Source organism: Dreissena polymorpha, chromosome 12 (assembly GCF_020536995.1).
Source record: "Dreissena polymorpha isolate Duluth1 chromosome 12, UMN_Dpol_1.0, whole genome shotgun sequence".
In the NCBI taxonomy this organism is placed as follows: Eukaryota; Metazoa; Mollusca; class Bivalvia; order Myida; family Dreissenidae; genus Dreissena; species Dreissena polymorpha.
This window is the reverse complement of record NC_068366.1, coordinates 18,597,561-18,622,244: the sequence shown is the minus strand read 5'-3', so window position 1 is coordinate 18,622,244 and position 24,684 is coordinate 18,597,561. Positions and strand designations below refer to the sequence as shown.

At 36.5% G+C, this 24,684-nt stretch overlaps 2 protein-coding genes across 3 annotated transcripts; one reads left to right on the top strand and one right to left on the bottom strand.

Annotated features, from left to right (window-relative positions):
- Positions 1–1,809: 1,809 nt before the first annotated feature.
- Positions 1,810–3,161, top strand: LOC127854257 (oligodendrocyte transcription factor 2-like). The gene has a single exon (XM_052389280.1). It carries the CDS (start codon positions 1,848–1,850, stop codon positions 2,604–2,606), a length of 759 nt encoding a protein of 252 aa, XP_052245240.1. The 5' UTR covers positions 1,810–1,847; the 3' UTR covers positions 2,607–3,161.
- Positions 3,162–11,408: 8,247 nt separating this feature from the next.
- Positions 11,409–22,357, bottom strand: LOC127854258 (uncharacterized). 2 transcript variants are annotated; one of them, XM_052389281.1, is made up of 5 exons: positions 22,006–22,357; positions 19,881–19,963; positions 18,486–18,670; positions 16,874–16,997; positions 11,409–11,650 (listed from the first exon to the last, which is right to left on the bottom strand). In XM_052389281.1, the coding sequence occupies exons 1-5, from the start codon at positions 22,118–22,120 to the stop codon at positions 11,546–11,548; spliced, it is 612 nt and encodes a 203-aa protein (XP_052245241.1). In that variant the 5' UTR covers positions 22,121–22,357; the 3' UTR covers positions 11,409–11,545. The 2 variants fall into 2 exon arrangements, with proteins under 2 accessions (XP_052245241.1, XP_052245242.1); XM_052389282.1 differs by lacking the exon at positions 22,006–22,357 and adding an exon at positions 20,332–20,542.
- Positions 22,358–24,684: the final 2,327 nt, after the last annotated feature.

Below are 24,684 nucleotides of genomic sequence, written 5' to 3'. Positions count from 1 at the left end.
TTAAAGTAAAAATACAATTGTTAACTGTTTTCGTAAGTTGTTGTATATAATAAAAGGAATATTACGGTAGTCAATTGTTCCAAGAGTTTGTATCACTCTCGTGTCTTGTGCTATTTCGCATCACACTCGAGGCTCCGCCTCTCGTATGATACGTCATCACACAAGCCACTCGAGTGATACAAACTCTTGGAACAATTGACTACCGTAATATTCCGTATATATCACACATGTTTAATACAACATTTTAAAGCTCGTCCAGAAAATGTGTTAGTAAGCTCGCCAAAGACTCGCTTACTAACAAAATTCCTGAACTCGTTTAATAAAATATGGTATGATATGACAACTCGTGCCAGATCCTATATACATGTAAATGATATTTATTTGTATTGACGCGTCTTGGTTTTTGGAACAATCCGAATGACTTTAAGATAACTTTATGTAAATGTGTGTATTAAAGACATCTACCTATAATATATTTACCTACATTTAAAACATGATTTAACAATTTTTAATAATCTAACAAAGCAATACTAGCCTTAAATTATAAGAACAACTTCTAATTGCATTTAAACAGCATGTGCACATATTTGTTTACTCGCAGTTGTTTTGAATAGTTTGTGTAAACCACACTAACACTTTTTTTGTCAGACACGGCGATACGTTCTGAAAACAATTTCTAAAATTCAACATAATATTAAATACATGCTTGATAAAAATTTGTTATTGCGTGTGTTCCTTTAAATCTGCAAAGCGAGCCCATACGTTTTAGAGCACTTCATGTATGAAATGAGCCGCGTCATGCAAAAAAGGATCTTATACCATATTCGACCATTTTAGCTCGAGACCAGCCTGCTAAATCGCTAAGTCTGGTCGGGAGCTACCTTGTCCGCCGTGAAGTGAAGCCAAGTTTCGTTGTCCCATTAACGGAGAGGGTAGCTCCTGGCCACACTGCGCAAATGCGTAGCCTTGTATGGAGTAACGCTGGTCGCATGTCACACGACCCATTTTCGAATGACACGGCTTACATGTGTTGATATTTACAGTCGGTGTACGTCTGTTTTACTGAAATTCAGCTTTTTTTCCGGCAAAATTATTAAAATATCAGTCTTGCAGTATCACTTTTATTACGAAATATCAGTAAATACAAAAAAGTAATCGCTTGCAAACAGCAGGTACACGTAAATGCATTTTATTCTGACGTCCAAAATGTATTGAGCCCAAATCTAACAAAATAAACATTTGCAACCATCTAAAACAGGCTTTTTCAAAATGATAAAACGGTTTCGTAAAAATGAAACATTTTGACAATAACTGCGTAGAACGAATGAACCGTTCATCCTAATGTATGTTTTCCATTGTGTCGATGACAGTTTAAATCGTTCTCGGCGAATAAGATAATTTCACAGCTAAATGGTAGCTATTTGAATCTATCTCGCCACCCATCATTGTTGAAAACACCCATTCCGACAGAGGGTTATCGTCGTGAAATGATCACCCCGACCGTAACCCATTCATGCGTGTATCGAAATCATTTGTTCGGCCATTAAATTCGATTTAGCCCCGCCTTCCGGATTTGGTGATTGACGTATGAACTCACTGCGCATGTCATTTCGTTGCCCGGGTGATTCGGTGAATCTTGTCGCGAGATTTTGGGACCATACGATTGTAAGTTGCGGCTTTAAACTCTAATGCCGTCCTGGTAGAAGAATATTTTGTGGTTTCTCTTGGAGCATACGCGTGTCATTATGGAACAAGAGATTAATGTTACAGACGACAATGTGGTGTGCAACCTCGAGAGGTCACCAGCCACCTCGGAAGAGTCAAGTATTAACGTTTTTAGCCCGGGTATGTTATATGACAGCGATTCCTCGCAGGAGAACCATGACATGAGCGCCGAAAGAGCGGCAGGGCACGCCGGATATTCGATGCTGCATGGACGCAAGAGGTCTGCTAGTAGAGGCAGCAGGGGCGCGTTGGCAGATAAATGCATGGACGAAAAGGAGTTACAAGATTTACGGTTGAAGGTAAATTCAAGGGAGCGGAAACGCATGCATGACTTGAACTCTGCCTTGGATGGTCTGCGGGAAGTTATGCCCTACGCGCACGGTCCGTCGGTGCGGAAACTTTCTAAGATCGCTACGTTACTTCTCGCTAAGAACTATATATTGATGCTGACGAACTCTCTCGAAGAAATGAAGAAACTTGTAAGTGACGTGTATAAATCTGACAGCAACCGCGGACATCGTGTCTCAGCGCCGCCGCCGCCGTCAACAGTTCCGCCGCTACAACCGGTACCTTCACCGCCGCAGACGTCGTCGGCGTCCGCAAATGCGCATCCATATCCGGTGGTTCCGACTGCCACCCGTGTTTTTTCGAGTGCCACTTCTATCGGAGAGCGGCCCTCGAGCAAGGATTCCTTGTTCACGCCAGCTGCACTTATTCACACTTCCGGTGCACATGCGCATGAGCAGCACTTGCTCCATTCTCGCTGGCACGTGCCTTGTGCTTGCAGCCAGTGTTTATATTTACATTCTCGGAGAAACCTGGCGACCGGAATGCCGCATCTGTACAATCCTTACGCGAGAAAAGACTCGAGCCACACGTAAACCCTGTGAGTGCGACACTGTGAATCAGACAATGTGATATCATTAATCAAGATATAGATTATTGTGTTTTGTTATGCCCATTTCGCGAAGTGTTAGTTGATAGTATTCTTTGCATCATTTCGCTTTTAACCCATGTATGCCTATCGTCTAGAAAAAGGCCTTAGCAAAAAGCGCCGACCCAGATGAGAGGCCGCATGATACATCTGGGTCTTCGCTGTTTGCATAAAGGAATTTCTGTAAGAAATATTTTAAATATAGAAATAAATATACTAGACATCCCTAATTTTGGAAATAAATTGATCCAATTTAGAAGGATAGGAGAGTCCACTAGGCATAAATGGGTTAATTATTACGCACTTAGAGCATTATGTTTCGTGACAAAGGGAATTACCATGAACAAGATACGTCGTATATGTTACGAAACCATCCGGTATACTTTAGAAAACATATCACGTTTGGATGCTTCAATTAATAAATCACATCTTTAATTGAACTTGAAATAATTATTATACTGTTAATTTATTTAATTTCAATAAATTACTTAGAATAAAATAAGTGGACAGGAGCTTTCTTCTTTTGTATCTTTGAATTGGTTCGTAGACTTAATGACTGCAACTCATGATTGTACAATGTGCCTTAATGTAGCTTTTTTACGATATCTTTTACAGAATTGTAAATAAACACTTTATTGCTTTTATTGTTTCATTCGTGTTTGACCAAGTGCCTTGTGTACAGATAAATGTACATGAATTATTTTGTATACAAGTAAAATATATTTTATATTCGATATCTTACGTGACTCACCCAGTCCTCTATGCCGAAATGATCCGTAAAACAAAATTGTGTCTTTGTGTCGTATGAACGAATCTGCACTAAAACTAAATGTAGGTTCACATCGTACATGCATGATCAGTCGTCAAACGAAAATACGGTTGATATTCAAATGCATTATTTTTCACTTTCCGGGATATTGTTTTAGTATGTTGATTCTGCATTAACAAATATACGTGTGTATGAAGTGAAAACACCAAAAATAAACACCTATAGACACCTATACCTATAAACTGTTAGATGCCCATAATATCACTTTAAGATTCTAATTTAGAAATAAATGTAACACAATTATTAAAAAACACATTGCTTTACCATTTTACCATAAAGGAGAAAATATTATTCACTTTTCAAGTTATAGAAATAATTATTTTTAAAATGTGTGATGACTGAAGACCACATATGTACTCGCTTTCTATGTACTTAAAACAAAACAGCAAAAACTAAGTAAAATTTTACAAGGACGTTCGCAGATGGCAAAAAATATATCCAAATTACTATATAAAAAGTATCTGATATATTGAAGAATTGTTTTATTACAACTCGAGTAATTGTGTGTGTTTTTTACTAACCATAACGAAAACAACAGTTGTAAATTACATATTAAACATTAGATTTTACACTCAATAAATAAACGATTTTTGAGCGAACAAAAATTACATAAACAACCAAAAATGTTTAAATAAAATTGATAAAAAAGCATACTGTCATAGAAAACGACAGGCAAAGTTTGAAAATCGACGGAACAGTTAAACAATTAAGGTGTATTAATCATTTAAGGTTGGAAAATATATATGAAAATTCAAAACAACATATAATATTCTGTGCAATAATGATGATATTTCCCATTGACATGTCAGTTGTTATACAGAACTACAATAAGTTATGCAATAAACAGCCAACAATTTACCGCATATGAAAAATTATTTTATTTGTTATAATCAAATAAAATACGTTAAATCTTTTAGTATAAGAATGTATAGATGTTTGCACGTATATGTATAAACACTTTACACAAGCACATTACAATGTACACAAGGAAGACTTAACCCTTTGCATGCTGGGAAATTTGTCGTCTGCTAAAATGTCGTCTGCTGAATTTCTAAAATTAGCATTTTCTTCGATTTTTTTCAAAGAATACTATCAGAATAGCAAACAGTTTGGATCCTGATGAGACGCCATGTTCTGTGGCGTCTCATCTGGATCCAAACTGTTTGCAAAGGCCTTCAAAATTCGGTTCCAGCACTGAAAGAGTTAACTAAATGTATATCAAATCCATTTGTCTGGTTTTAGAGAGATAGTTCCGATGAAGAGCATCTTTTGATTTTGTGTATATGGTTGTATTGTATTTAATGAGTGATTATGAACATTGTTTTTTTTTGCAAAAAATGTATTCCCTACACAATGTTCGATAATAACATTTGAAGCAAATTAAAACCTTATACCGATATCAACATTTTTTCTGCATGATACTTTTTTAATCCAAGATATAAGTATTTTTAATTTATATGTCCCAGAGCGAATGTTTTTCTGGTATTTCGTTTCTCTCTCTCTCTTTCTCTTTCTCTGTGTCTCGACGCATGTAAGGATGCAGTGATGTCAATTTTCGTTGTCAATTTGACATAAGCATTTTCTCCTACTAACCATTAGAAACACAATTCCGATAAATTTGCGTATGATGAATTAAAGGGTTTGTCCGGACTTCGCAATGATTCATGGGACCTTTTCTGAACCCTCGGATGTTAGGTCTGTCAGATCCAAGCAGCACTAGCGTCGCGAGCAGATTGTTCCCCGTTGTCGCCAGATGGCGCCGCTCCAAAGTCTATTACAGCCGGGGGCCAATGAGCTAATAGCCCAACACTTGCATTGTGAAGGGCGCTCATTAAGGGGCTAATTGTAACATGCTCGCGAGAAAATTAAAGATGCTGACGATTGATCTAAGAAGTCGCTTACATCACCGCTCGTTGATAAATGCGTTGTGCTTTACGTCTAATACGAGCAACGCAATGCGAGAATAAGGAATAAGGAACTGTCCCGTATTCCTTATGCGAATAAGAAATAAGAAACTAGGGAAAAGAAACCAACATACTCTCTATTGCGAAAATGGGCCATATGGCATGTGCGGCCAGCGAGCGGTTTGGTCTGGAGCTACCGTGTCCACTTATGAGACCACGAAACCTTGCATGATTTTATAGCAGACAGCGTAGCTCCATAAGACCCATGTTCGCATTGCGCCGATCATGTGTGTCTTGTTCTGAGAAAACTGGGCCTAATGCATACATGCGCGTAACGTGTCGTCCCAGATTAGCCTGTGCAGTCCGCACAGGCTAATCAGGGACAACACTTTCCGCCTAAACTTGATTTTCAGTAAGGATGGACTTCATTGAAACTAAAAATACCATAAAAGCGGAAAGTGTCGTCCCTGATCAGCCTGTACGGACTGCACAGGCTAATCTGGGACGACACTTTACGCACATGCATTATGCCCAGTTTTCTCAGAACACGGCTCATATAATCAATGTTAACGTCGCGTAAACATAATACAATATGCGATATCTATTTTCTACAAGTAAAAACTTAACGTCTGTTTTTTAATGTATTTTAAAAACTAATACTTTATGACATTATGAGGATTGCTTATATAAAGTATAAAATGCATCATTCATTGTGTGAGCATGAATGGCCGAGTGGTCTAAGCACTAGACTTTTTCTCCAGGGGTCAGTGGTTTGAGCCGAGGTGAGGGTTACTGTTTTTCTTTCTTTAATTTTATTTTTGTTTTTTACTTTGGCACATGATGTAAATATATTATCCTTATTAAACTACGATGGCACTAAGGTGACATCAATGCTCAAAATAAAAATAAGTCGGGAAAACACAAGTTCTGTTTTCCCGTCTCAACAAAAATTAACTCGGGGAGACACACAATAAGTCGGTTTTCACGATTTTTTTTTGAGACGTGAAAACAGAACTAGTGTTTTCCCGACTTCTTTTTTTTAGCGGTGACTTCACCTCAGTGCCACCGTATTCATCCGATATGTGTAATGTCTGTACTACAAAACTTTGACGCACGGTTTCGTAAGATTGTATATAACATACTTTGCAGAAATGGATTATGTTCCATTCGTGCCAATCGTTTTCGAACATGAACATATTTAAATTTATAGTTTTCATTTAAATAAAGGTTATTTATATTCGTGAAATAATGAAATTTTAAATTGCAATGGCATATTGACTAAGGACTGGGGCTTTAAAAATATGTGTGTTTTTATGCTGTATATTAAACAAATTAATAAAGATTTTAAATGTTAAATGTCACTATAGTTCGACAGTTGCCGTGCTGGAACATGGCTTCAAAATTCCCAATAACTTCCAAATCACTGAATTTTAATCATTCCAATTTAAAACCAAATTTGTACCGCTCAGCTGACTAGCCGCAGGCGACAGGCCGCGCTCGTCTGCTGCGGTTTGAATGTCGTGTGCCTTTGTCCGAACACACGGTTGCTTCTGTTGAACAGATGACTCGGTCCTTAGTTACATCACTTGTTAATTTGTAACGTAAATTAAGTGTTACTTTCGTTCGGATGACTGATTCCGCCAATGTGGTCACGTGATGAGACACGGGAATCCAAGCGCTTGAATGTGCAGTTGAAGTGTGTAAATCATTTTAGAAACTGGTATCAAAAGTCTGCAACTTATTACAATATAGTTTGTTTATAATACACAAAATAATTCTATGTGACATAAATACATGCACCTTATTTGTTTCATATTTGGAAAAGGATGTTTTTAAATTGCACAATGTCAAACAGAAATTGTATTAGCATTATGACAAAGAGACATTGCCATGGCACTATTAAAATGACGAAAATGACGTTTCTAAGTGCCAAATCCTCAAAATCAATTCTGAAAGATCATAAAGTCATCAAAACAAGGATGTCAAAAACGGAAAGGTGACAATCTATTTGTTGTTGGGTATTATTTCGCGCGAAAAAGTGACGATTTAAACGACTTAATAAGGCGACCTTTTATTACACCGTGAAAACGATTTCATCGTAAATAGACATGGTGGGACATGATTAATAGCGGCTTCAATTGTGTCTATAAATCACCTGAGAACGGGGACCAAGCTACCGCGATGTGTGTTTTAGATTGTTTTCGCAGATGTTTCCTCACCTTTTCCAAGGCATCATATCATGGCGTTTCAACTTCACTAATAAATCTGGAGCTATAATATCCCCTTGCTGCACACCCCGCGGAGTAAAACACCACCTCGATCCTCTACATCAATCCAGGCGCTTTAAACGCGCTAAGGCCTATTGTTAGCCGTGTAAAACGGGTATCAAATACTTAAGGAAACGTTCGGCTTATCATCTTGGATTTTACATCCGTGGCTCTCAATTAAGGTCTCCAACGAATTATTTAAATCAATAAACATACAAAACAGTCTTGGGCGACTTTGAAATTTGAATATAAACAAAGTACGCTGTCAGCAGCCTATTTGATTTGTGGCATGTTTAAGTATGTGAAAATACACTTGATACCAAACAAGCTTCTGTTATGCTAATACGCCAGAAACCCGAATACAGCCACCATGTAATTTGTATCTGTACGTTGATTGAAAAAACGCATTTGACCCTTCTCCTATATCAAAGATGGAAAATACAAACAAATAAAAGAACAAGGTAATACGCGTATCGGTTTATCTGGCGTTTCTAGCTCAGGGTATGGGAAGACAGTGGTACAATATTATTCCCTATGGCGAAAACATTTTCTCATTAGAACATCTTCAATTGAGGAAGCTACTGTTACAAGTAACTCAGCAAATACCTGCATAATATTGCTTCACATCGTAAATACGTTTCTGATGTTAACACATAAGAATGGAACACAAATAGTGTTAGTAAGATTAAAGGTGAGCATCTGCATGCACAGTGTGTATGATAATGCTGTTGAGAATACTTTGCGTCTATAGTTGTGTATCTACTGTTCGTCTGCAGTATACATAGTTTGCCGTAATAAGATAGTGAAATAATTAAATAAAGTAGATAAAATAGTATCTTAAAATTAACAAACATCTGCCTCGTGTAGTGTTTGTCTCGACTCGGGTGCATTTATGTTGAAAAGGCAGATTAAGAATTTGCGCTTGCCTCTGCATTATTCCATATGAACAGAACACGTTATTAGTATGTTCATGTTTGATTAAAATTACATACTAGGTAATAAAGGAGTAAAACAATTTAGCACATTGAAAACAATTTAAGCTCAAAATTAAAATCCAGACAAAAAGCACTGGGTGATAATCATTTTTTTAAGTTTGACAAAGATCGCATGATCGAATTCAAAATGTAGAAGTTTCGCATATAAGATTACATATGTATTTTTTAACAAAGGGCAATACTTCCTTACAATTAACACGATCCTGAAACCTTCACAATATTCGCTGCACGTGGATATAATTATTGATATGCACTTTTTAACAAAAGAAATAACTCCTGAACAATAACGTTATAGTGAAACATCGTCAATATACTCTGTAGCTTGGAAACTATTATTCCTTTAAATCGCACGCAAAATATGTGGCAATTTGCCCACCGAAGCTTGTATATGTAATTTAAAACAAAGGGGAATACTACGTTAGTTTAGCGCAATCTCGAAATCTTGACACAATGCACTGCAGCACTTGGAAATACATATGTGTCTTGTTATGAGAAAACTGGGCATAATGCAAGTGCGTAAATTGTCGTCCCAGATTAGCCTGTGCAGTCCGCACAGGCTAATCAGGGACGACACTTACCGCTTTTATTGTATTTTTAGTTTCAAGGAAGTCCCTCCTTACCGAAAATCAAGTTTAGTCGGAAAGTGTCGTCCCTGATTAGCCTGTGCGGACTGCAGAGGCTAATCTGGGATGACAATTTACACACATGCATTAAGCCCAGTTTTCTTAGAGCAAGGCGCATATTATGTATAAGTTTAATGAACATCGCTCGCAAAATGTAGAAGTGGCGCACAGAACAAACATAAGTTAAATGAACATCGCTCGCAAAATGTAGAAGTGGCGCACAAAAGCTTTTAATATGTAATGCCAAGCAAAGGACAACAATCCTTTATTGTGTAAAAGTATGGAAAAATATGAGTGTGAAAAATGCATATTTTATGATAAGTTGTGAAAGATGGAAGTGGTACCACCCCATGAATCATTCAGTAGTGGGGAAGGGTTCGGGGTAATCTTTCCGGGGCTAAACATTTGGTTCTGACGATTGTGGATATAAGATATTGAAGCCTTAAATTTTACCTTAAGGATTTCTTAGGTGACGACTCAGTTGATATTTTATTAACAGCACGATATCGTTATTTGAGGCTTTAACTCTAACAAATTTGTCTAGACTAAATACTTAGTATTAGTGCCTGAAAACAAAAGGCTGAACTATGACCGAAAAGTATAGGCCGAAAAACCTTTTTGTCGACGGTTTCATCTTCGATGGGCAAGCTTTAGATAAACATGAGATAGCGCGTTCATCAAGAAGCGAAGTACAAGCTAAATGCCACAATAAAGCATATGATTAATGCGATATTCAACAGAAAAGACTGCATACGTTGAACCCCTTTGCATCCTCAACGTCGCGTAACGATTTTTCGACGAGGCATTTTATTTGCTGCTCGACTTTTTTGCATTCTTGTTTTTTTATAAATTCACAAATTTCACAGCTTGTCTGGCTGTTATTTAAGCCGCATTAAAACTGCTATCGCTGGTGGAATTACAACTTAGAACTAATGATTCGATTTGTCATCGATATTGGCGTCTGTTGACAATACTTATAAGATGAGTAAGTGCCGAGACAATGCCATGATAAATGATGGACATAAATCAGTTGTAGAAGACGTGTCAAGTGAACGAGAATCGCTAATAGGATTTTACAGGCGATTTCCCTTTCATCAATATTGTTTTGTGTCGCAAATTGTGAATAATGTCTATTAAATGCTCAGACACCCGCCTGTCTCGTTAAACAGCAATTTCCCCGTTATCAATATTCATGAAATGGATTCAAATGTGTCGAGGAATGCTATGTCTACAACGATCAGTTGCATTTGCTGTTTTCGCGAAGAACAAGTTCTTGTCTATGCATGTTGCAAAGTATTGCACTTGGCGCAGCATATGCGCGCGCATCTGTTGGTTGCCGCATCGGGGATATTTTAGCGACGAGAGCAAAGGATATCCGCATGTTACATCCATTATGGCGGACAATAATGTCGATATTGGGAATAAAGCTGTTAAATTTGTGAAAAGATCTGATGAGGCATGTAACCGCCGTGTATTGTTGAAGTGGAGTAATTAATTCCCAATGACATGTAGGAAATTTACAACGTACGCGAGCCAGAAGGGGCAAGGCAGCGCTAACAAAAGCTCTGACACAGGCGAGGTTGTTATTGCGTGAAAACAAATTAGTTTCTTAGCAGGGCGGGGCTCCGATTTTCACGCCATGTTGGAGCTACAAGGACGCTTACGTCTGCAGTCGAATGAGCGTCAATGAGACTTTCAGGGTAATCATGATACGTCCCTTGTGGCCTTAATGGTGACAATTATTACATGAATGACTCCAATTAAGAGACATTTTTACGTGTAGTAAAATGTTTAATAAATCATTATAGCATTGATAAGTATTTTACTATATTTCTAATAGTAATAACGATTTTAAAATCTAGATTTTTCAGGACTTGATTTCTTCAGTACCTTTGCAACCTGTATATTTGTTTGAGTTGTATACAAACAAATATTGCATGTTAGTACACGTAATTGATGTTTGTTAATTAATAAATTTGCAATTTCCTCATACTAACATTTATAATCACGCGAATGGCATTAACATGTGACCTAATGAAAAAAACTAAATGGTTTCAGTTTTTGTTCAATCAGTTTTACCAAAAAGTGTTCACTATATTTTACATGTGTAGTAGTTACAACAACACCGGTGTACCTATTTAATTTCTATTGAATACAACACAGGAAATCCGCACAGCGCATTAGTGGCAAAAAGATCCTATGTCAACTGTTGCCTTCTCCGTTGTCCCAGCGACGGTGGCCCTCGCATGTCTTATACCCACCGGAACTCTACAGCGGCTGTATGTAGCAACAGGCGAGGCGGCGTCCGGAGTTCCCCGTGCGCAGACTTTCCTCATTTCCGCCGCGACCTAGATCATCTTGGCCCTCATGTAACTGAAATAACAACAAGCATTAACGTTTGTGGTCTCGTCGATAACATTATCGTTACCAGTTAACGCACCAAACTTCAGCTGAATGGGTCAAGTTCCCCCCGGGTACTACTTCCCCGCATCCCGGGTACTTTGAAGTATACTTCACCGTACACCGATTTTCAAATGATACTTTTGGGTACCCCGGTATACTTATAGGTACCCCATCTTTCCTAAAAATTTCCATCCAAATTTTTTTCTCACCCAAAATTTTCGTACCCATATTTTTTTCGTACCCAAATTTTTTTTCGTACCCAAATTTTTTTGGCATACTTGTTTCGTACCCAAAAATTTCGAACCCAAATTTGTTTTCGTACCCAAATTTTTTTTCGTACACATTTTTTTTTTGGCATACTTTTTTCGTACCAAAACTTTTCGTACCCACATTTTTTTCGTAAGCAAAATTTTTATACCCACATTTTATTTCGTTCCCAAAATGTTCGTACCCAGATTTTTCACATATGGGTTCAAAAAAAATGAAGTTGAATTGTACCTGAAAAAAAATCATCTGCCGTTTGGATGTTTGAAATAGCCTTTAAATACCACGCGAACCAGTTTCGAACTCGCCAAAGATCTCCATACGAGCAACATGTGAAAAGGAAAGCCATAGAAGAAATGACTTAAAAGGACAGTTGTTGTTGAAAATATTATTTAGACAGTAAAAATGAACAAGATTAAAGGTAACATCATTTCTCGGACATCATATCCTTTTAACAATACGAGTTATAAGTATTCAAATACGTTATTCATTCTTTATGCACAAACGAAGAAATGTTTCGACTTATTAGGAAACTTCCTTTACTTAATATTTAAAACGAAAAAAGGATGCCACGCAACAATTTAAAAAATTAAATAGCATCTACAGGTGGAGTTGATTGACCGGTGCAATAACTAATAAAACGCAACCACAGATCCAATATCATTGATTATCAACATACGATACAGATTTTATACTCCCATTTATAGAAAGTATTTGGTTTGTTATTCTTATTCTTCTTGATGCGTGTAAAAACGCATGGGTTATAAATTACAACACACGTATTAGTACAACGTAACCGCGCGATTTTTACACATGTATACAAAATTAACTAATTTATGCGTGGCATCTGAATGTTGTAGAAATTACATTAATATATATTTCTAGATTATTAAATTAAAAAGTAAAACTAATGTCCATTAATTTGACTTTAACAATATCCCCTTTTTATTTAAAATACAAAATTTTACCTCGTTTTATAGCCGTCTTGTAAAAACAACAACAAAAGAAACGACTTACAGGCAATCGTGAGCTGATTGCGAAATTAACGTATTGATCGACTTAGGCCTTTTTATGAGCATCGTCGCTTTTCATACACTCGATATCGAGGTCTGTAGGAGTTGCCTCCCTTGATAAAAAACCCCATTTATTGAAGTTACTTTATTGCGTAATGCGTATATTTGTAGACTTCATAATACAAAATATATTTAACGATCGCAACATATCCACTTTTGCCAACGTTACAGTGATGGATATCATGATGGTTTTAATTGAAAAAAAAAATCATACTAGATCCTAAAAGTAAGAATGTCAAAGTCATCTGATTGTGGCTTCCCAGTAGTTCACATAAGTTTACGTAATTAATTAATGCAAATAGTAGTGGCTTAAGTACTTTGAATCGGGTATTTTTTAGTTAAACAAATAAAAACATACCGGAGATATATTCAGATCGCTACATTATAGCTACCACGCGTCAAAATTCCCCGTATAAAGTATGCGTGCATATAAAATACGTGTCTCATTCTATGTGCTCGCATTACATTCTGATTTTGACATAAAATGAGGGTTCCAGAGTTTATGTTTAAGATATTCACATTTGTTTATTTTAACCGTTTATTTACAAAATTGTGTAAATTTAATTCGTAAAAAATCTCCAACATGTATTGATTTATTTCCAGAATTTTTGCATTTCCTTTATTTCGAAAAATTGCGCAATTAGACTGGCGTTCTATTTTTGCCTCTACATACATCATCGCAAAAAATCTATGTAAAAAAATAGCAATTTCAATTACGCCAAAAATGATCACATATAAAGTTGCACCATACATTTACTTAAAAGCGACGTCAATCAGAAAAGTAAACAGACACATGTTCTGCTGTAGTTGTAGCCACAGGTGGTTAGCGAGTGGCTATGATATTAATTAGTGAAAACATCATTTTGAATGATAAATAATCATATTATAACGCAAAATTAACTTTTCTGAAAAAAAAATTCACTATCAAATATATATATAACAAGGTATGCATCTCAAAATCAGCCCCAAACGGGGTGCATCGCTTTGAACAGCCATATCTTCATCAATTGTGCAGCGATTTTCACGATCTCGGTCTTATTCAACGCAAAAATGAATTTCCTTTCTGGAAATGTATATGTATTGCAATATTTTTACAAATGCTGGGTCAACTTTTAAGAAATAACACGATACACAACACGCATCACCCAGTTGACAGTGATCATGCAGTCTTTATTAGGAAATCTCCAGTTGTAAAGACACACCTCCGCATTGGACCAATGAAATCACTCGTATGTTTAAAATGTCAGTTAGTTGAAATGTATGTAAACAAAGGTTTCAAACGGCGCTGGACAGTTAGTCTTGATGCATAATGTAACGACAAGAACGGTAATAATGTTTTTTCATACGTTTTATTGAATTATGGTATCGAACTACATGAACTTTGTAGGGAAGTTGCCCTTTACTCCGTGAAGATTTCAGTTATATATGAACAACAGTAAATTGTTAATGTACATCCAAACTTTAAGGACTATGTCAAATCGGTTGTTGCAATTCACTTACACGCGATCGTGCATGCAGTTCGTGGTTTCAAGTGGGAGATATACTACATATGCTCCTTGTAGAAATTACGCATGCCGAAGCCCTTAACGAGACAAGAGCCTGCTTGGATACATGATAGTGCGGATACTCGTAGCTATGTACATCATTTGCAAACCTATACGATTAACATGTGTTTGGTTGCATAATTGAGACGCTACAAAACAAATACATGTATGTACAGGAATCTTGTAAACAAGGCGAGCACACATAAAAACATTATCGAACACGGCGCCTTATTGGAAAGCAAAGAACAATTAAATAAAAAAAAATAATTAGGATTCTACATGATTTAAATAATTTTTAATTTGTTACATATAAAACGTATAATTAGAAGGTTTGTTAATGTTCTGAAGGACAACACAGAAGATACACTCTTGATTTAATTTCAACTGTCGCGTAGCATGTTATTGTAAACATTCAATGTTACATGATCTATGGGCGTTTTCAAAAGCTTTAATTACCGCGCATGACATACGCATATCTTGTTCTAGGAACATAAAAGAACATTCGCATTAAAGGGACCTTTTCACGTTTTGGTATATTCACATAAGTGAAAAAAATTGAAATTCTGTAAAACCGAACATTCACCATGCTCTAAAATATCCATTATAGACATCTTTTGACGATTTATAAACCTGAAAATTATAAGGCGTTGCAACGCGAAACGATTGAATAGTTTGCAGAGTTCTGTTTTTGTCGTTATATTTTGTGACACAACGAGGATTGCTTATATATACAGTATAAAACACCAATTTCTCTATGAGCACGTATGGCCGAGTCGTCTAAGCTATATACTTTACTCCAGGGGTCAGTGGTTCGAGACCAGTTGAGGTTTTTTTTCTTGTTTTTTTTTATTTACCGGAGCTTTTTAGATCCTATGATTACACGTATCATTGTAAAGCATTTAATGACAAACTTCAATACATGCCAAAATCATTGAAAAGATCCCTTTAAGCACGAGCCAATGTATTTGGAAGAAGGCACAGTTAACAAACAACAGACAAAAACTGGACCAACAGAAGATGCTGGATATTTCATTTGAGACAGTGTCGATTTCATCTTTAAGAAGCATTTATTGTCCACGTTTTACTTGTCTAACTTGTATTTTTAATATTTTAGGCCGACTGTGGTTATACTACGATAACAGTCGTTACATCAATTGTAACTATACCTTTAACATGCCATATAGTGTGTCTGTGTAACGTGTTTAAAATAACATAAATGAATAGAATGAAGTGTTGCGTTTAATATACATAATGCTGTTGTGGATATTGGTAACCATTAACGTGTGTTTATGCTAACTAAAATGATTGATCGAGAATGTGCAACACACAGACAAATCAGATGCATTTACATTTTTCATGCAGAACAATGTCTAACATGTATATGCCTTTTGCGATGCCAATGAACCATTTCTGCAATCATTACACGCCACGCGATGATGGTCGTAAAGACATTATTGTTATTTATATTATTAACAAGATGTGTTTGTGAAACACTTTGTCCCCCATATATTTGACCTATGACCTTGAACCTTTCACCACTCAAAATAAGCAGCTCCATGAGATACACATGTATGCCAAATATGAAGTTGCTATCTTCAATATTGCAAACGTTATGGCAAATGTAAAAATTTGACGCTAACAAACTAACAAACCAACAAACAGACAGGGCAAAAACAATGTATCCCCCAGTATAGACTGTGGGACATAAATTTTTATAAGTATTTTATTTTGTTACTGTAGACTAAATTTAATGTTTCAATATTGAAGAGAATATATATAATGCACATGACATTAGAAAAAAATGCAAACAAGAACTCATTCCATTCAACATCTAAGATATTATGTGTGAATTATATTGGCTACCGTTGACATGAATTGGGGAGTAAATACTGCAAGGAGTTTGCTGGTATAATACGATATATTTTACTTGGCCGTCGTGAATATTCCGCGAAAATCCGCATCCTTTCATAAATTTAGATAATAAGTATCGTGCAATATTGATACGGATATCTGAGAACACCTGTATATATATGAGTCGCGTTATGACAAAACTGGGCACAATGCATGTGCGTAAAGTGTCGTCCCAGATTAGCCTGTGCAGTCCGCACAGGCTAATCAGGGACGACACTTTCCGCCTATACTTGATTTGCGGTATGGAGGGAATTCCTTGGAACTAAAAATACCATAAAAGCGGAAAGTGTCGTTTTTTTGCTGATGTCTGCGTTGTTCATCGTTTTCCCTACGGGCAATGTCGAATGCTTGACCAGGCTAATTATATCGAATACTTTTTCTGCCTACAGCTTTCCACCTACCACAACCCCGCGATGCAAGATGGAGGTGGGACCCACGAGGCTGGCCAGGTTGTCAAAAATGGCGCCCTGCATGTTTCCGAACGGGTCCTTGACCATGTTGCCTAAAGCGCCAACGTGTCGCCGACTACAAACGAGACAAAAAAACACGAAAAAAGTACTAGAAACTGCAACAAATATGTAGCGTGATAATCAATGATGAGGTACGAAAGTGCACTAAAACCCCGACAAGTACATATTGTAACCACATTGACGTTTGAAAAATATTTGATGAGAGTTAAGTTTGAAAAATACTTTATCACATGCCATACCCTGTTTCCCATGTAATATAACCATTACGAATATTTTTATCTTACACATGTGTAATATACTTTTTAAGCGTTTTCATTGGCTTAGTTTTCGTTCGATTGACCAATCGCATTTTGTTAGTTTGCTGAAATGACGTTGCAACGTCAAATGACGTCACGAAATGTAAACAACATTCGGGATTTATCATTATGTTTGCGTAGATATTTATTTAATTTGCTCATTTTAAAGCATGTGATAAAAAAATCTGACACTCGTTGTCATTTCATACCATATTTTATTAAACTCGTCAAGGAAATTCGTTAGTAAGCTCGCCAAAGGCTCGCTTACTAACAAAATTCCTGAACTCGTTAAATAAAATATGGTATGATGTGACAAAATATGGCATGATATGACAGCTCGTGCCAGATCCTATATTTAAGTATGGAATACTTTATATAAAAATTTAAGTAACTAATGGAAATATGGTGACTGGCATCGCTGACTGTTCTTGTTGACAAATAAGTTTTACATGAAATAAAAAGTTCCTTCAACGGGCAAGCAGGTAAGAAGTCATACCGGCCCTGATTGACCTGTGAATAATTCCTAGCTATGCCATGTATGCGCAACGTGTTTTGCGAAATTAACAATGACGTCATTTCCGTATAAGACGGCGCTGTGATGTTGCGCGAATAGAATAAATGCAGATCAATATGCCCGCGTTGTTTCGTAACGAGTATTGTTCCATAAACGATCGCATGCCTTCATTCTGCTTTTTCTCCAGTATTTTATACTAGCTATAGTAACATGTATAATAAGTTATTTGAAACAGTATGCCTTTTTATTGAGTGCTGAATATTGATGAAATATTGGACATTTCATGGAGATCATGTCCAATATCGCGCTGTCCGAAAAGGACTACATTTTAAATGTACCTTAAATGTTTGTCTCCCGTAATCATAAATCACGATACTAAATTCCATATTTTCCAAATATAGAACGGTAGGTTCAAACAATAAGCCACACTCAAGAAACTCTCGTTCTATGAAGCACATTTTTAATTGCATTTAGTTTAGTTTAATTTCAATCAATTTTAATTAGTTCTCGAGTGTGACAAAATCATATGATTTATTGAAACAAGCTCGAGTCCGTTTCCTTCTAAGACCAGTACTTTATGTATTTGACAAAAAAGGACCGCTTCCAGATTGAGGATTTATCCTGGGGCGACCTTACCCACTACGTCATCAAGACCTCAGAAGTTTAATTATTCAGTATCCCTTTTTTTATTTGTTAGTTGGCACACGTTTATATCGTGCTTAGAGAAACTAACTTGGCGGGATCCGCTGGGGAGCCGTGCTGGGTGCGGTACGGATTGAAGTGCGGGCCCATTGACTCGCAGCCCCGAGACATGTCCCCGGACTCGTGTACGTGGAACCCGTGGTACGTCCAGTTACCGTCCGACGGGAGGCCGGTTACGCTCACTTTCACTTGAAGAGCGTAGTGGCCGAAGCATGTCTGAAAGCGTTGAACAAATGCCTTGGTTAGGAATCATATCTGTTAAGTGAGAAGTATACATGTGCTTTCATTGTAAAAGGCTGTTTTTCTGAACTCAGTGCAAACTGTGTTTTTTTTGCTAATATACATTAGGCACACACACAATCAAGTTAAATATCAGAGACTATGAAATGTATTAAAAACTAACGTGCATAAAATATTTTGTAAATTTAAGAATTTTCTTATTAGAAAGTTCACATATCATTAAACAGTGTAAGGTTGTATCTGGGAATAAGATGAGTTCCGATTAAGGTTTTTTCTTAAATTCAGGAACAATTTTTCAGCATATGCATACCGAAATTTGGTTAAAACAAAACATAAAGTCCTAGCAGTATTTACTACTTGAAAAATATCTCCATATGCGTGTAATGCAATATATGTAATTTCAGGGGATAAACTGCTCGATCGTACGTCTTTTCATTGGTTTAATATTAACACATGTTGCGGTGTAAAAGTCATTATATATGCATCAAACCCTAATTACCGGTATTGAATGTCTCTCGATAGTTAATTTATTAGCAAACAAAGTCATGTTACTTTTTTAATTAAAAGCTAATATAATAACAATGTCAGGGCAGATCATTTTTATAAATGTATCATTCCGATACAGGCAATGCCCGAATGTTAAGATGTCAGATGATAAATCGACTAAAAACGTATAATGCGCATGATTAATTGCTTTGATTTATTAATGAGATTTATGACGTTTTAATAAGTGTCCTGTTATTCATTATAAGTATAGCTACCGTTAACGTCTGTTTCCATAATAATTTAAAATAGATTTTTAAATTACAAAGTTATCTTATTTAATTTCCTCATTACGTATTAAATATGTGGATCAAAATGAATTGAATGGTATAATTAGTTACGCGTATTTATATATAATGAAAAAAACAACAACAACAATACTATAGTTGTTAATTTCGTATTACGAACCATGTCACCCATTATTTTTTATTGACAAAAGCAATGGTATTATCTACATGAATATGAAATTTATCTGTTTAATCTCGATCCGCAAATATATGTGCTTTGAATGGTGTATATTAAAATAGTATTCACGACACTGCTCAACCCGCCAAAAAAGAGATAATTTAAAAAAAAGGTCATTTTGGAACTTTTACGTAAAGAATTTGAAATACGACACACTTAAAAGCCGAGAAACACGTACTATGCGTTGAGTGAAGACCACCAATCCTTGAATGTTACCCACTTGGTAGTTCGGGTTGGGGACCATATGGCATACAGCCTGCACTGTAAGTACAAGAAGATTATTAAAAGAACGACTATCCACGTGTACATGTGTATAGCTCGCCAAAAGTAACCGCACATTGATCGTTATTGGCATTTTTTAAGATGCCGGTCGAGCCAGTTGTCACTAATGCAATTAAATTTGTAAATAAAAATATGCGTGACGTCGACCTTTGCGCTCGAGACACATGCATTACATGCAGCATGTCCTTTCTACACGAAGTCCATGTCAGACACACGAGTCGGTCTAGTGTTGGCGATCTCATCATTCGATAAACAGGTATACATGAATCTATATGAACGCTATGCACAATTATTGTGGCATCGCTCATTGTCCTGTGAGCAAAGTGGTTGGTACATGCGCTTCTTACCTAGGGGACCCGGGGTCAATCCCTGTCCCCAGCGCACGTGAGTTTGGTTGTTGGCCACCATACAGGACAGGTGAGGTTTCCTTCGGGTGCTCCGATCCCCCCACCCCCGTCATAGCACAAAACAAGAACAACATTGAAAATCTTCTAGTAAAAAATTAAAAGGTGGAAAATTGAAACTATATCGATAATACAAAATTCGGCCCAACTTATGTGAGTCTAGTAAGTATATTAGGTAAGAGTTCTGGGACACATTCCGGGCCCATTCACAGAGTTCTGGGACACATTCCGGGCCCATTCACAGCCGCAGGCGCGAATGACCTCATAAACTTTGAACTACACGCGCACACACACGCTACTGGTGATGTAGAATCAGAAAGTAATGACCCTGATTGGCCAAATTACTGAAGAGAACACAAAGTATAAACCTATGGCTGCTCTCTTGTTTAAACAAATACTGTTATTATTTTAAAGAGTTAATACTTGTTAGGAAACGACAACTCAGCCAGAAATAAAACTATTTTTACAAATGATGCAAATAAACTTTTTTTTTCAAGATTGTCACTAAAGTTGTTTATGTAAATTATTTTTTATATCATGATATGCGAATTAATACAATAATTGTATATCCAGGACTATGTGTTATACGTTTCTGTAAAATCAGTTTACGCAGCACATCGCTTAAAAACTGTGTTACTTAAAAAGGTTGCAAATAAGAGGATGTGAATTATTATTTAGTTTTATCTATAATATATGTAATGTAGGCCAGCCGTATATGTAATATAAGACAGCAAAGGAGACTTGTTTTGTTCATTTGCGACAAATACATATTCACAATTCTTGGTAACTATTGATAAGACACAAACATTAGTATCAGAGAGCGAGCGCAATAACAATATTTCTATTTCATTTTTAGATGTACCGGTAATGAGTAACAAGCGCATGGCGCTGAATGACACAAGCTATTGCGTACATATTTGTTGAACACCACTGTCTAATGCATTCAGCTTATTAGATGCTGCCGGTTAAGACTACATTTGTATTAAAATAATAACGAAAAATGAACTGCCGTTATCGTAAAAATATACAGTAGTCTCAACAAAAAATAACATGGCGAAAAATAAACAGGCAATGTATTAAAATATATTGGCTTACAACTGAATAGAAAAAGACTCTGCTTTTAAACAAATTTTATAAGAGGAAACTTGAAACATCGGAGCGCAATAAACATGTTAATCGTTGATATATTTCTTTTCAAATTTTATGTGCTGCAAATCTGACGAACATTTCATCAAGTTGTTTTTGCCTTAAGCTCGTGTTCTGGCTTATCTATCACATTGTGGCCACCGGATTGCAAGGCAGGCAGTGTACTATATCATGTTCTACACATAAGTATAATATTGTTCCCATCATTTAATAATGTATTCTCATTCTTCAAATGAGGGAGAACTCAGGACTTTGCACACCCTCATTCTTGGCAATGTCTTTAATGTGGCCCACTCCAATTTCGTATCTATGCATGCAATTTGATCACATTCGCCAATAATCAAGACGCATATCCAATTTTGTCAATCAATTTCGTTGCGCTTTAATATGTGATTCAATCTAAAAGTATAAGATTGTAAAAAATATGACTTGTGATAATATGATCATACGGTGCCCGTTTCCGGTCCCTACCTGGCCTCTCTATGCACGTGTATGCGGGCGGCAGCATCCAGCCCCACTGACCACTGACCGTCGGGAAGAGCGACATTAAGACACAAACGAATACACAATTCCACACAGATTCCATAATTATCTATTTTGAACTTTTTTTACATTAAATATCAATTACATTAAACAAACGTTGGTATTTGATTGAGATGCAAACCTGCTGCTGCCATTTCGTGAAATGTTTCAATGGCGAATGTCGGGCGACCAATTAGCAACGTCGACGTGTTTAATTGTTCAATTCATCTTGTAGTCTAGATGTAAGTGTGAACGCGAGTGACGTTTCATCGCTGATTACAAGCGTCTGTTCTCGCAATAAGTAAAACTAGAGATCTTCTTCGAAATTATAAGCTATTAATTTACGAATCACGTTTGTCTAAAGATATAATTACATGTAAATCAATTAACAATTTTCATGTTTTATGTCTATCTAACAGAAAGATGATTTATCGGGCTCGAAGATTCGAAGAATTGTCATTAATATATATGTTATCAACTTGATGTTTATCGTTTGATATACGAAATATTATATATTATTGCACATTTGAAACTTAGTATCCCTTAACATTTACCAGAACAATAAATCCCTTTTGCTAATCTGTTGAGTTAATGATTTACATACAAGTAAATTAGTAACACTGATAGATAATTATTGGATGTTGAATTTCCCTTAAGCGTTTGTCACAGGATGTCACTGAAGTTTGATTATAGTGGATTTTTTACAAGAAAAAAAGGTATAGCGGACAGAAAGACAAGCCGAGACCAGCAAGCCGGTGTATGCCGGTCGCCTTCGGTTTACCGATGACCAACTCAGACAGAGTCGCATTGATCATGATGGTAGTATTGACCCTTGACTTTGAGCGACGAATCGTCTTTGAAGGGGAATACCAATAACTTAATTTTCATTCGTTCCAGACCGAACTGCATTGCTCCCCTTGGCCGATCATGATACATGTTATTGCCATACAAAACTGTATGTGTTTATTTACCGGTATATTCAGAGAGAATGTTCACCTTAAATAAATCCATACATTCAATCTGGACACAGCTCTTTCATTGGATATGAAAGATGGAAAGCACGATATGATATTTTTTAACGAACGATTTTTGTGCCATTGATTCGTGACTTGTGTGCATCTTTTTAATACTTCTAATTTATTATGAAACTCCTTCGATGGGTAAATCACATTTGAAGAAGATTATTGACCTTCCAGTATGTTCTTGACTTTAGGCCGGCATGACTGACTCGTGCCCTCTGCAGATCGTCTCATTGAACTGAACCGTGAAGCAAAGTTTCATATAAATCCTTAGAAAGGTATGGAGAGCACACACACGTAGAGGCACAAAACGTTGACCTTGATGTACGACCAATCCCTTGAACTGGCATGACCAACTCATCATGCCTTCTTCACATCGACCACTTTTCCTGAACATGTTAGGTACCGGTAAGTTTTGTGGACATTCGTCAAAAGGTACCAGAGGTATGGCGTAGACAAAACAGTAAGCGTAAAATGACGACCTTCGAGTGTGACCTTGAAATTGAACCGATATCATTCACTTATGTTTTCTGCGCATTATCCTTAAACATATAGTTGGTAAAGTGCGGAGACGAAAAGTACTTTTGACTTTCAACTTTGACCTTTACCTTGAGCTAACGTGACTGACTCATAATTTCTGTGCATCGTCGCAGTGACCAGTGCACATTTCAAGAAAGCTTTTCTTTGCTACAATAGTTCAATGGGTATAGTATATATGGAGCGGACACAAAAATTGAGGCTCATTTTTTTACTTTGAAGTACGACCTTTACCTTCAGTCGGCATGACTGGTTCGTGTGTTATTCAAATAATATCAACGGCCATAATATGTGAGGCAAGATTCATGAACATCTGTCAAAGTTGATTTGAGGTATGCAGTATCTTGTCGTTTCGGAACCTGAGTAATATAATACATAATAGAGAAAAAAGAGATGTGATTTCGAAACCCTTTAAAGGGGCAATATTTTATTACCCTTTCCATTTTGCATAAAGGCGATACTGACGTACAATACACTAAAATGTGTTTTCTCGTCTTCTCTGGTGATCTTGTATTACGTACATTTAGAATCCTACATACTGTATCGTATAGGTCTAATCATGTTGTTGCTTCCTGCAAATTTAAACGTGTAATACCTTCTACATGTTTTCACTATCCCCACGATTTTCGGAGAAAAAGTCGTCTGTCCGTTATCCGTCCTGGCCACTATCTCCTCCAACACTATTAGCACTTGGACATTGAAACCTATATACACGGTAGCTATAAGCATATGTGCGAAAGTGCACTATTTGGAATTTTGATCTGACCCCTGGGTCAAAAGTTTTCAATCATTTTTTTATATGTTACTTTACAATAACTTCTTCATTTCTACACAAATTTATTTTAAATTGATACTGAACATCTCTTATGACAATACAGTCAATCTCAACTATGCATGGCCCCATTACCAACCCTGGGGCGCCCCCCTGGGTCAAACATGCGACGTGGGGATACGCGTCAGCCTCTGTCGCGTCATTTCTAGTTACAAAATAAAACAATAAACATTAGGGTATATGCAAATTAATAACCCCTAAAATGTAAATTGTTTTAAACGTTTTCTTATTAGATATACT